At 35.9% G+C, this 13,553-nt stretch overlaps 1 protein-coding gene across 1 annotated transcript; it reads left to right on the forward strand.

The window, feature by feature from the left end:
* The first annotated feature begins 2,016 nt into the window (after positions 1 to 2,016).
* LOC140235489 (hydroxysteroid dehydrogenase-like protein 2) lies at positions 2,017 to 10,962 on the forward strand. Its single transcript, XM_072315517.1, has 8 exons — positions 2,017 to 2,030; positions 5,914 to 6,062; positions 7,188 to 7,256; positions 7,950 to 8,054; positions 8,778 to 8,879; positions 9,393 to 9,596; positions 10,148 to 10,257; positions 10,942 to 10,962. The coding sequence occupies exons 1-8, from the start codon at positions 2,017 to 2,019 to the stop codon at positions 10,960 to 10,962; spliced, it is 774 nt and encodes a 257-aa protein (XP_072171618.1).
* Positions 10,963 to 13,553: the final 2,591 nt, after the last annotated feature.

Raw genomic sequence — 13,553 nt, forward strand, 5'->3', positions numbered from 1 at the left:
AAGATAAGATGCTGTCATAATTTTCCATACGGTTTACTGGTACAACTGTATCTATAAATATGTTTAACTACCAGCGACCCTTCGGAGAAATCGTCTTGTTATGTTTTCGATAAACTGTAGCTTTATTCGCATACGTGTGCTATTACAAGTTGGATCATTGCTGCCTGAAAATTTCAGCTGAGGCAACTTTGTATAGTTGCAGGGCAATTCACCAGTAAAAACACCCATATACAATTGTACGAACAGCAATGCACATTACTGAATTATCTCTATAATTCATGACATCTAGGCACCTTCACTCACTATCTGATTGACAACCCCAGCGTTTCAATTTCATCTGTCGTCTTCATTTTCGTGCCAATAGCAAAATTTCATCACACATTTCTCGTTTTGCACGCTTTCTCTACAGAATATTGAAACATAACGCATTACTTTCAAGAAGCAGTTGTGAAACTAACTGAATTTCACCAATATCTTTAAATAATGAAATTAATTACAAGTTACAAAACCAAAGAGCATGTGTAGTTATGAGAAACGTACCGGAAAGGAGAAAAACTAATTCGTCAATCAGTGCACTCATGTCGTGGTGTGGTCAAAGTCTCTTCATTGTCATGGTGATATTGCATGTGCCGAGTTGATCTATCCAACGATGTGCTTCCCGTCCAGCCAAGATGTCCCTATGGTGCTGCTCCTACTTCTGGAGAACAGCAATCTGCCCACGTTCCTGCCAGCGCCTGCCATACTCATCCAGCCAGGTCCGCGGTGGTTTGGCCCTAAAGCCGTCATCATCATCTCTGTCGCCATCCATGCCATCTCGCATCCAGTGTAATCTCCACGAGTTAAGTCCCCGCCATTTCTCCCCACTTCCTTGTCGCTGGTCCCTATCTCATAAAAACATTTTTCTGTGGTCATTGGTCTTGCCGACGATTCAATGATATTTCTGACATCTGATGACAAAACAAAGTACATGCAGACCAGAGCTACTGCCATCAACAGAAAAGTAAGGGCCTTCATTGTCCTTGTCGGCTGTCATGTAGACCTTATAGCCCACCTAGAAGTCGCCAGCCTTCGCCTTGTGGTCCATCTCAATTTCAGGTCGTTGACATTTCATGACGTCTTTAAATTTGTGGCATTTCGGTTACTTAAACTAATGTATTTCTTTGGCGTGTATAAGTTTGGATCCCACCGCTGCTCACCAGTGTTGCGTTTCAAACAAGAGTCAATGAATCAGTCACACCAACATAAAATCATTGCATTTACGGAGAGAACACTTATTGGCGTCTTGACTTCAGGAGGACCAAATTCAGACTCACTCCCAAGCAGGAGTTTTAGCTTGGCATCATTCCCAGCCAAGTATACAAACAATTAACCAGTTGGCTACTTCCATAGTCATAGAAGAGATTAAATGAGAAACTAATACAGGTACAATCGGGCAATAGGGTGGTAATTGGAGGGAAGCATGGCTACAACAATAGGACAAAGAGACATAAAGTTGAGACTATTACAAAGGGGTGACATCAAACGTCTAGCTACTAGGGGAGGACAAGGGATAGGTTCTTGCATGGTCAGTATAGTAGATGAGAAAAGAGCTACAATTACTGCTTTATTCTAGGCATCAACACTGAGCTTATACGTGTGTGTCTTGGTTCAATTAACACATAGGGGCTAACTAAGCCCTCCGCTTTATGACTTTAGGACAAAGGATATTCAATCTGTACAAGATATATGTGTGGGAGAATACTGATAAGAATTAGGACATTGACCCTGACTATGAAGTGTAACCAGTATGCAGGACAAGTTACTGACCTTAACAATATACTGCCGGGCCACGCTGAATAAAGGGGTATGGCGCATGCATGGCTAACATAACAAAAAAGGGTTATGATACTTGAAAATATAGGCCTACGCCTGTACACATTCACGATTCCTCACCAAACTTGTCCCTTTTCAGGGCCAGTCATGATAAGTTATTGTGATATATGCCTTTGGTGATCTTTCTACTTGATTCCTACCAAAATGATTAATACAGGGTAAGTTACTTTCATGCGCTTTCATGCGCTATCATGGACATGCATACGTGTTATTTCTCGTTTAGAGCAGTTGATTTGAGGGCTAACATCCCGGTAATGACTTACTATGTACTAAACTGAAACGAACATAACTGTGATACAGTTAACGAACAATCGATTTGTAAGAAATAAAAAAAAACAGAAAAAGGAAAAACAAACATAAAACAAGTGATAACATGGTATCTAATTATAGGTATTACATTGTACAATGAGTGTGATACATCACATCACAAAAAAAAAAAAATTGGTATTGTCGTGTACGTTTCTTAAATGTCTGCAATGTAGAGGCTGTTTGAATTAAATATAGGAAACGCGATAATTAGTTCGCTTCAGCATGTTATGATAAGGAGCATATCTTATAATACATTGCATTTAGTCCTATAGGCTTTGGCATGTGTAATTGGCAAGAAAGGACATAACGAGAGGCGATAGATAACAGAACGTTTAGTCGCAATGTTGACAATGATACGGTGGGCAGGCTGTATAGTGTAACAATTTGTACACCATAACACAGTAATGGTAATGGCCCGTATGCTTTGTTCAATATTGACTGCCATTTGAGAACACGAGTCAGAGCTTGTGCTGACATAATTATGACTACCATCATTTACCAAGCGAACATTCTGTTTTTGTTTTCATGATTGGTGGATGTAGAGCACACCCTCCTTGAAAACGGACCATAGAAAGAAAATGGATATGATTTACATGTAACAATCATTAAAATTTTTGTCTTGAAATTGGCTCTCGGGGCTTTGTGTCTCAAGTTGATGAAGAGTTGCTTGAAAGGAGTTGCTCTCCGTAATCGCCTTGTCCAATACATCGTTCATATGACTGCTAGTGGAAGGCAAATTGCTGTATTTTTAATAGACAATATGACATTCTTGAGTCCTAAATCTTGAAATAGGGTCAGAATGAGCCCAGCAGCTTTTTTCTAGACGTGTTAGTAGACAATATAACTGTACAAAAATAAGGAGGGCTTATGACCTGGAATAAAAATTACGTATATAGAAAGGCAATTTCAGTTCTTTTTCAACAGCACACATGCCACATAACAATAAGGAATGAATAACTTCATAAAATACAGGTAGATTTATGGCAACAAGGCATGTTGTTGTTTGATAGATACTTTATTTTCTGCAATGGATATACATAAATTACATAATCATGAACATGGGAAACATACAAATACGGTATATTTGAAACAGAGTCGTTTGACTTGCATAAACAACGATATAAAAGGAAATTAATGATATAATATTACAGTATGCATGTCTATGCAGCAGGGATTACAATAACAATATTTATATATATATAAAGAAGCGATAATGCAGAGGGCCGCCATTGTAAGCATTGCTTGAAAAGATGGCCGGCCCGAGGAAAAGGTAGGGACGTATTAAATTCGTAACAATACTAATTCTGCTGCGAAGATAGCAGGGGAAAATAAACTCTGATGTGTGATGGTGGTGAATGTGCGTGCAAGTGCTTAAAAGTGCACAGGGGCAGATAGGCTGGAATTTAGAATAATAAAATTGGTTTGCTGGAAGAGGGAACGACATACGATGTTGCTATCGGGAGAACAACATGAGTTATATAAATTATTCGTGTTTAATTCGTATTTGAAGTGTACTGTAGTAAAATATGCTTCTTTAAGTTTGCTTTGAATGAAAACAAGGAGGCACACTGTATCAACTCCTCAGGAAGAGTGTTCCATGTATCCGGACCGTGATGTCTAATCGACTTTTGAGCGAGTAAAAGCTTTGGATTACTTAAATGAAAATCATGGGAACGACGGGTAGGGTATGGGTGAATATGGTCATTGGTTACTAGGGCATTATGGAAAAATGGTAATAAATTTCGAATGTGTTTATACATAATGGCAGTTAGGTATAAATGTATATCATGGGCCTTTAGAGTTTTTAGGCGATAAAATATGGGATCAGTGTAAGCCAAAAAATTTGAATGTGTGCATATACGAAGAGCCTTTTTCTGGAGAAGAAAAATTGTGTTCAATTTGGTTTTGCTACAGTTGCCCCATACAATATTGCAGTACATTACATATGGTAGAAATAAGGTGTTGCATAACATCACTAAAGTTTGATCATTAATTAAGTATTTTATTCTCTTTAAAACACCAGTTGCTTTAGATATTGCTGTTATAATATTCTGGACATGAGTATTCCAAGTTAGATTGCTATCTAGGGTCACTCCTAGGAACTTGGTTGAATGTTTCTCAGCAATGTTTATATCATCAATAGAAATACTTTGAGGAAGGGTGGGTTGGGATTGAAGCGTATGAAAATGTATAAAACATGTTTTATCAATATTCAATGAAAGCTTATTACTTCTAAACCATTTCGAAATGTTACTTAATTCCATATTTAATGTATCAACCAGTGTTACAATATCCTTGTGGCAATAAAAACGTTGGTGTCGTCTGCAAATAAGATGAAGACTAAACGAGGAGAGGAATTGATCATAACTATTATCATTAATATAAATTAAAAAAAAGTAGGGGCCCGAGGATAGATCCCTGAGGGACAAATCTGTTTGGTTATATATTTTCGGTCCATTAAACCCTCTTATCTGTCTAATTTTGATATCCCTTGATAGCTATAGGGTGATTCCATTGAGAACTGAAGAAAAGTTAAGGTGTGAATTTCATCCCATCTGTCGTCATGTAATAGAGCCGAGGGAGTGTTTAGACATGTTTATCAGCATACACGTTTGAGAAAGTATGAATTGGCTGGTCCACATAAATGACTTCATTAAGCTTGACATTTCCTTATAGCAGAAATTGCAAATCAAGCAAAAACCTTAAGCACTTTGGGCAATTTTGCACTGTATCATATTAAGTAAACATGGTCCTACAATATCTGACAAAATTAATGACTGCATTTGCTCCATACTTGTGGAGACGTAATATGTTGGTCACGAGTAAATGATAAAGAAACATATTCAAAATCCATTTCTGGTAATATCTACCACATATGTTAAAGAAGTATATTCAGAGTCCATTTCTGACAATATCGACCACATAATGGTCCTCTATTTATAGCGTAAACCTTGAACAGCACGTTGATATTATGAACGTTGGAATTCGGAAGCGTTTGGGTCAGTAAGGTCACACAATCACTACTAGTATGTAAAGAGACGTCAATAACAAATCGTCACCTCCTGAATCAGGGGGAAAGAGGATACTAGTACTCGACATGATCTCTCGTTTTATGCCAGAATGCCGTACGAAATGTAACAGTAATGTAATGTGTAAAAAATGAATAGATAAATATAATGTTTAAAATTTTAATTTTGATATTCAAATATAATCATAATCACGTTTGTATGTTTGCATCAGAAGTTTCCACGAATCCCCTTATTGTGCTAAAGACCAAAAAGTTGTTCCTTCTAGTTCGCCTTTATCAAGATCACACATGATTTTCAAGTCGATGAAAGATATATCAAATCTCATCTTCCAGCATAAAACTGAAGTACAAATTATGGAGATGAAGAAAACAAATGAGATGAGAATACATAGGACCTATATCTTTGACTTGTGTCTGGTCGAAATCCAACGGAATTTGCAAACGAATCATCGCACCGTAGCATTTGCTGCCATGAGGCAAATATATATACAGTTTGTATATACATGTATGTATATATTTTTCAGCTATAGTTTCGATTTGAAACGAACTCGAAATCAAACTGATGGCTGTAGACCTGTTGAAACCTGCGTATTCTTTTTTTTTTTTACTCTTTTGAAACATTCTGAAGTTTATGAGTTGCTTTGTTGCATTTACTTTCTTGTGATATAACAAATTATCTCTCAAGAAATGTTTGAAACCTTCAGGAAACTCGCTGGAAAGACGTTGTTCATCACCGGGGCGAGTCGAGGCATTGGGAAGGCCATAGCACTCAAGGCAGCCAAAGATAGCGCCAATGTTGTCACAGCAGCCAAGACCTCAGAGCCACACCCAGAACTTCCTGGAACCATATACTGCAACTGAAGAAGGTTTGTTTATTTCGAATTGTTACTCCAGCCCATCGTATAAATGTTAGTGAAATACAAGCCCTGCGTATAGTAGGGTGATGGATAGGGATAATAACTATTTACTGCAGTATCTTTTCTTTTCAATAATATAAGACTTCGAGTAGGAAATAAACCATGGCACTGTTATTGTTTGTTTATTTATGTTTTGTCTCTTAGCTTGTTTGTTTGTTTGTTTGTTTGTCTTTGTTTCCCTTTTCGTTGCCACAATCAAGCTTTCTCAAAATTTGTGCGTGATGAAAACGATAACTACTAAGCGACAACAATGCACCACACGTTTCTCCATGCAGCAGATTACACCAACAAGTTTCTAAATTGCTATTTGATTTTTATATCTCTATTCCAGTGATATTAATCCAATATAATACATAATATTAATCCAATATGATAAAAACGTGGACATTTAGCGCTTACAGCTGATTATTTCAAAGGTTTGTTATTTCGAAGGTTCGTCAATCTGAAAATAAAACAAGATCCGTTATTTCGAAGGTTTAGAGCTAAAATGAAAACAAAAAGTTCATTATTCTGAAGGTTTGCAGATCCGCAAAAGAATCAAGGTTGGTAATTCCGAAAGTTCGTTAGTATGACGGACCTTTACCACTTTCGGATAAACAAGCCCTTTTTCTTTTCCGGACTAACGAACCTTCAGAACAAGGACCCTTATTTCATTTTCGGACTTTAACCTTCGGAATGATAACGAATCTTTGGAATGATAACGGATCTTCTGAATAACACACCAATGTTAAGTTAAACGAACACTCTTTCATTTTCATATGAACGAAGAGAATCTAGGTATATCATGGAATTTGTGTGTTTCGAAACAACGGACCTTCCGGATATAGAGAAACTTATTTCATTTTTCGACAAACGAAACATCTGAATAACGAAGCCCATTCCATTTAGCAACATTTCTTGCTAGTGGTATGGAGTTAGCGTAATCCGTGGCAGTTGTATAGTTGTCTTTCGAAGCATCAATTAAACCTGGAAGTATATTGTATATTGCATGAACGATTGCTGTTTTGTGCGTGTTTGTGTGTTTGAGTGTTTAATTTAAGACCTTATTTCCTTCGATACAGGCACCGCTGAGACATCCATGGACAAATACGACCTCTTGAACTCCATTAATGCTCGGGGCACGTACCTTTGGTGAGAGCATGCAGGGTTTGACTGATCATTAATAAGTTTGTTTCTTTATTTGTTTTTAATCATTTTTTAATTCTGATTTAAAAATAATGTAGAAGGCAGGTACATTAATTTACATATCAAGGGTATATCAAAATCACAGCAACGTATCAGAATGATATTCTACGTCTTAAGCATGCACAAATTTTCCAGTATTTAAAATCATTAAAAAAAATTATTGTATAGGGATCAAAGACGGGGAATAAGAGAGATAACTCATTATTATATCATTGTTCTTTAAGATTGTTGCAAAGGTCGCATCTGATTGCAAAGGCATCGATTTTAGGTGTTTTATGTTATGAGTACATTCCAACCATCAACCAAGCATTCATAGCAAGTGACGAATAATATCACTATATAGATGAGAAATGCTTTATGCTCCTTTGATTGGGCGCCTCCCAACATGAACCACATCCATCGAATACAATAACCGTGCATGGGCTGTATTCTATGTGACGTAATGTAATGCAGTGAGTTGAATGTATTAAACGTATAGCTGAAGACAGTCAAACGTTGTTGGCATTGATAAGATTGAAAATATTTTTGATTAGAGCTTGTTCCATAGGGACATTGCAATCTGTGACGCGTTGTCTATCATTAAAAAGAAAACAAGTTTTATTATTCACCTCATTCTCATTATGATTTCACGATCACAGGTTCCAAAGTCTGCCTCCCACACCTGAAGAAAGGAACAAATCCTCACATTCTCAACATCAGTCCATCACTGAACTTTGAACCAAAATGGTTCAAGGGACATGTCGGTAAGACAAGATAGTCTAGATTTAATTGTTGTATCGCAATATTGTCTACACAATACAGTTTATAAACCTACCGTAAATTAAACTTTTAAACCTTAATGTAAAATTTTGTTGTTCTGCTTTCAAGTTGAAAAATTGGCATTCAAAATGTAATTTGACCACAAAAAAAGAAAGAAAGAAAGATGTAATTAAGGACATTGGAAGCATTCAGCAAACACATCTATTTTTATGTGAGATGATTAACCAACATACACAAAAACAAATTCAAAACAACTTTGTGACCTCAGCATCTATATTATTATTATTATCATTATTTACATGTATTTTGCATTTGCAAGACGATACAGTGATAACATGAGATTTTATTGTGATAACATAATTTGCCCCATTTATGTTTATGATGTATTATATGTGTATACATATATATATATATTATATATATATATATATATATATATATACACACTCTGTATCTGTATATATATATATATATACATATATACATGATTGTGTGTGTGTGTGTGTTTATATGTGCATACATAATTATTCCTACTGATCACGAGCTCTTCAATATCTCGAATCATTCCTCTTTTTTAATTATGCCACGAATAGTATTCTCAAGTAATCAAACCTATTGACACTAAAATCTGTCTATTGTCATGCATGGTCGAATTGCATCTACCTTCCGTAGAGTTGGCCAATCATTATATCATACTTTGATTATAGTCTACTCCATGGCCAAATATGGTATGTCACTGTGTGTCCTAGGAATGGCCGAGGAGTTCAAAGCAGACGGGATTGCTGTCAATGCCCTGTGGCCACGGACTGGTGTGTATTTCAGTACTTTTACCATGATAACGTAACGTTTTAACAATATGTACAACAGTAGCGCAAGGAGTGTTGGAAATCTCAAATCGAAAACAGGAAATGGAATGATGGCATGATCACACACGTAGACAAAGAATATGTAGGCCAAACCATGTGTAATTTGCCAAACTGTATTAATTTTCATGTACCGGTACTCACTTTTGGGCGCCATGGTCATGGAATAATGTTAACTGAAGGCATTCAAGTCGATTACTAGATTAGCCGACAACAGTCAGAGTTAGAGATGGGTCGTTTACTCACCGGGGTATATTTTCAAGAGAATACTTTGTCAGTAGGTATTTTAAAGATAGTTGTTGGCTTAACTAACCGGTATCATCGTTTTCTAATCTTGGCAACGCGTTTGATGGATGAATCTCTTAATCATTTTGGATTAAACCAGAAAAGTGTTGTTAATCGGATCTTGAAGTATCAGTCATACTATTACCATCGCTGAATCCTACATGTATTCCCTAGCCATCTGGACTGTATCCATGGACATGTTGGGTGGATGGAATGAAACCACCATAAAGGGTTGTCGGTCTGTTGACATCATGGCTGATGCAGCGTACGCTGTCCTCTCCAAAGACAGCCAGTCCTTCACAGGCAACTACTGTGTTGAGGACGTCTTTGTCAGGGCGGAAGGAATCGGTGACCTTCAGCAGTATGCCTGTGTCAAAGGTCAGTCTTCTTTACGACTTCAAATTTTCACTCCAAAATATGTTTAAAAAGGGAAATGGAAATACATGTATACCCTCATCAATATTGTGATTTGCATGCACAGTTTAGAAATAAAAATAAATGGGTTATGATTGTACTGTATTGCAATATGAACCTAATACATTGTACTTTTTATGTCTGTTCGAAGTATACAGTTGCAAAACTTAATTTGTTTTTTACATCACGTTTTCTTTTTAAACACTACGTTAAGCCCTATGACTTCCGTTATAGACCAGTCATGTATCTATTCCACATGAATATGATACATGTACATGGCATTAAATTCAACTACTTAGGGAGTGTGGCCTTTTAGAAATTAATACCCTTGATATAGATATGATGTACTGTTAAAATACATTAATAATACAGACAGCTGCTGTTAACAAAAAATATTCATTTTCATATAACATCTTGACATTTAGGCCTGTGGTGAATACGGAAAACAAAAATCATGAATATGAGACTGATGTCATAACTATGTCATACATTGTTTTCTGTTTGGTCTCTCACAGGACAGCCTCTCCTTCCAGACTTTTTCCTGGAGCCTGATCCAGACACGGAACTAGCTACTGAAATCATCAAAACTGACTGCAAAAGAGTAAGGCTGAAACAACAGCTGATGGTGAGAGGTCAAAGTTCAAATGATTTAGTGCATGGATTCACGAAGAATGGATATAGAACCCCGGGTTAAAAAAAAAAAACAAAACAAAAAAAACAAAAAAAAACAGTACATACATGTATATCCTGGAATATAAATGTAATATGAGAATCGGTAGCACATTATACAGTGCATCCTGGAAAAAACAAAACAAAAACAAAAACAGATTCCTAAAACAAAGGCTTAGTGCAGAAGCAATGGGGCATATCTACTTGATGATTTTGAAGTTGAAGTTTATGAATGCTTATCCTGCATACACTTATCACCTGTTACCTAGTCAGCTGCATGAGACAAATACCTCTATTATCACGACACCATTTCCACTTTGTATGTCTGTCTGCTGTATTGTATACTACTCTCTTCATTTTAAGTGCACTGCATTGCATTGTAAATTACATTGCACTGATTACTGTAAGTCGATATTCAGATTTTAATGTCCTCTATCATACTTGATTTCTCCAATAACACAATGGGACTGTGGGGACCGAGATTTAATGAGTTATAGTCAACTTTGCCCATGTCTGCCTAACGTAAGTCAAAAAAATTCAATAAGTTGAATAAAATTCTACCTCAGATAGATATACACACGTGTTAATTCTATTGTGTAAGTCAAAATTTATGTCTCAAGATTTCCTCTTGTCCCTTTAGATTCTGCTTAGGCGAGGTTGACTGTACGGTATTTATCAATATTAGTTTAACGTGTTCAACAAATGCTTTACAAAGCTTGATTCACAATACACAATAGGCATTTCATTTGAAATTTCATTTGAAAGTATAAATTTCTTTTATTTGGCTTCAGAGAAGACAAATTAATAACATTCATAGTATTTTTACAAACAGAAAGAAACATAATTTGTCAATAGACAGCAATATGAAACTTGTAATATTTCTGGGATTGTAGATGTACCTTCAAAGTTTATGTTAGGCCTGTGACATTTAAAATGACACTTTTGAATGTACAAAATGAATACATACATTAATCATATTACCGCTAATAAAATGTTGTGTAAGAAAGGAGATGAAAACAATTTATTTGTACCAAATGAATCTCATCAAATATAATTGAATACAGGATCTTACACTGAAGGTTAATGTGGCATAACATCTCATGTATATCAGACTTGCTAATATCATCCTTCTAGTAGCTAGAAAGCGATACAGGTGTATAAACAAATTTATATGCACAAAAGAGCTGAACCAGTTTGTTTGTTGAGAAACCTCACATAATTGCTTGTACAGTGCACTCCTGTTATAAATTCATGTCTCAAAATTCCCATCGATCTACATATCTTTATATGCTTTTCTGTTCGGCTTTAATGAAATTTAGATATAAAAAAAAACCCCAACAACAACAACTGCCAGTCCCGAGGACTTCGTTATAATGAGAGTCGCCTGTATTAGTCACTCTCACTGCGAGAATTGGTCTGATACTGTTGCCCTACATGAACATTGGACATTCAATGTTTTAAGTTGCTGCAAACATTTATGGATAAGAATATTTCAGAAAATATCATGAACCCACATTAAACCTTAAAATGTGTTATGATTTCTCCTCTAGACTTCATTTCTATCAGGAAAAAACACAAACACAAAACAAAAGAGAGAGAGAAAAAAAAACTCCAGGGAGCTGATGAGATAACAAGAGGAAAGGAGCCAATGTGGAAGACGCTGATAGGAGCATTAACTATGTTATAGCTTCAGCAATCATAATACTGTTTTGTTCCTTATTTCAGCTCAGATACACTGTGAGCTTGCTTTAGATGTGTGCTGGACGATACTAATCTTCTGGCACTAAGAGAATACATGGTGAAATCAGCTGTGTGGCCAAATGACACCACACAAATCAGGACATAAAAAGCACACATTAAAAGCTGATAGGAAATAGGCTTTCACCCATTCTCCACAGACAAAGAGACAAATATTTTGTGCAAATCACATGCATACATTAAATTTTCTACTGTTTGGTGGCCAGAAACAAGTAGTACTAAAATTAATAACCTCATTGAGAACCACATACATGGATTAACATAGTCTACATGTGTGAACATATAACAAAAGCTCCTGTCTGACACAAGTACAAGCACTATACACACATTAATATATTGCCTTTTCATTTAAGAAGAAACAACAAAGCTAATGCCAAGATTTCACCACATTCAAGTCAACTATAACTAGCCTACTCCACATAGTCAACAGATACATGAATGCAAACTATACAATGAATTAAATAAATTACTTGCTGTACAGTATAAAAACGTATTGGCACCAACCAAATCAAAATGTCTGTAAGACTTCCATACATATAGCTACAATACAATGTATATGTCTGCTCCCTGTGTTCATTTAACAAACAAGACCAGACATCACCATAATCATACATGTCCACTAACATGGCAGTACATAATAAAAGCAGTTGGAACAAGCTGACTACTCACACTTATGGAAAAATAGCAGTGGCAACTTCTAAACAAGCTGCTTCCTCATCAGAATACTTAAAGATTTTAGGAATTCAAATGGAATTTTGTGCACCTGTCATGGACGGTTAAAAATGCTTTTGTGGTTTTGCCTGTCTACCTTGAATCAAAGTGTACTAAATGTGAATAAAATGTGACTAAAATTTCTAACAACTATTCTTCAACACTTTTTACTTGTCAAATGAATGATAGGACCATGGTGATCATATTTATACTGATGTCATAACCAGTTTTCATGTGGTACTCACGATTATACCACAAATATACATAATTTTCAAAGAATTTAAAAAGCTTTCCAACAAGCTATGATCAGAACCCACATAATTTTTAACAAAAATGTCAATAAGAAGTAACTTTAAAAATATTTTCTTCCTGGTGTCATTGCCAAGTACATCTAGAATGATATCCTTGTGACAAGTTTACATGTCTTTGAACTTCTGAAGACTAAGGGACATCAGCAGACACTAATGACTGATTTCTACTATAATGGCATACCACCTCTTTTTGCAATCATTAAAGTCTTGTCTATTCTTTGCACAAAACACTTGGTGAAAAGCGAAGTACCAACATAATAAATAGTGTTGACTTTGATTGTTGGTGAATTTGTGTGATTCCTTCTGGTCTGAAGTGTTTCACAACAGCTGTGATGCATTTTAGGGGAAATACTTCTTTTTTTTTTTAAGGTGTTTATATATCAAGGAGTACTGAGCATAGTAAATCCACCACGGTTTACATACATTACACTGTATGTGCTCTTTTTCTAATATAGTGGTATGATCCATTGAG

This window comes from Diadema setosum, chromosome 11, assembly GCF_964275005.1.
Source record: "Diadema setosum chromosome 11, eeDiaSeto1, whole genome shotgun sequence".
In the NCBI taxonomy this organism is placed as follows: domain Eukaryota; kingdom Metazoa; phylum Echinodermata; class Echinoidea; order Diadematoida; family Diadematidae; genus Diadema; species Diadema setosum.

What these genes read in the sequence shown, in the direction of transcription:
- LOC140235489 (XM_072315517.1), top strand. An exon ending in ATGGTTCAAGGGACATGTCG is followed by an intron (nt 8,055 to 8,777) that starts GTAAGACAAGAT and finishes CTTTGATTATAG; the next exon opens with TCTACTCCATGGCCAAATAT. An exon ending in TGCCCTGTGGCCACGGACTG is followed by an intron (nt 8,880 to 9,392) that starts GTGTGTATTTCA and finishes TGTATTCCCTAG; the next exon opens with CCATCTGGACTGTATCCATG.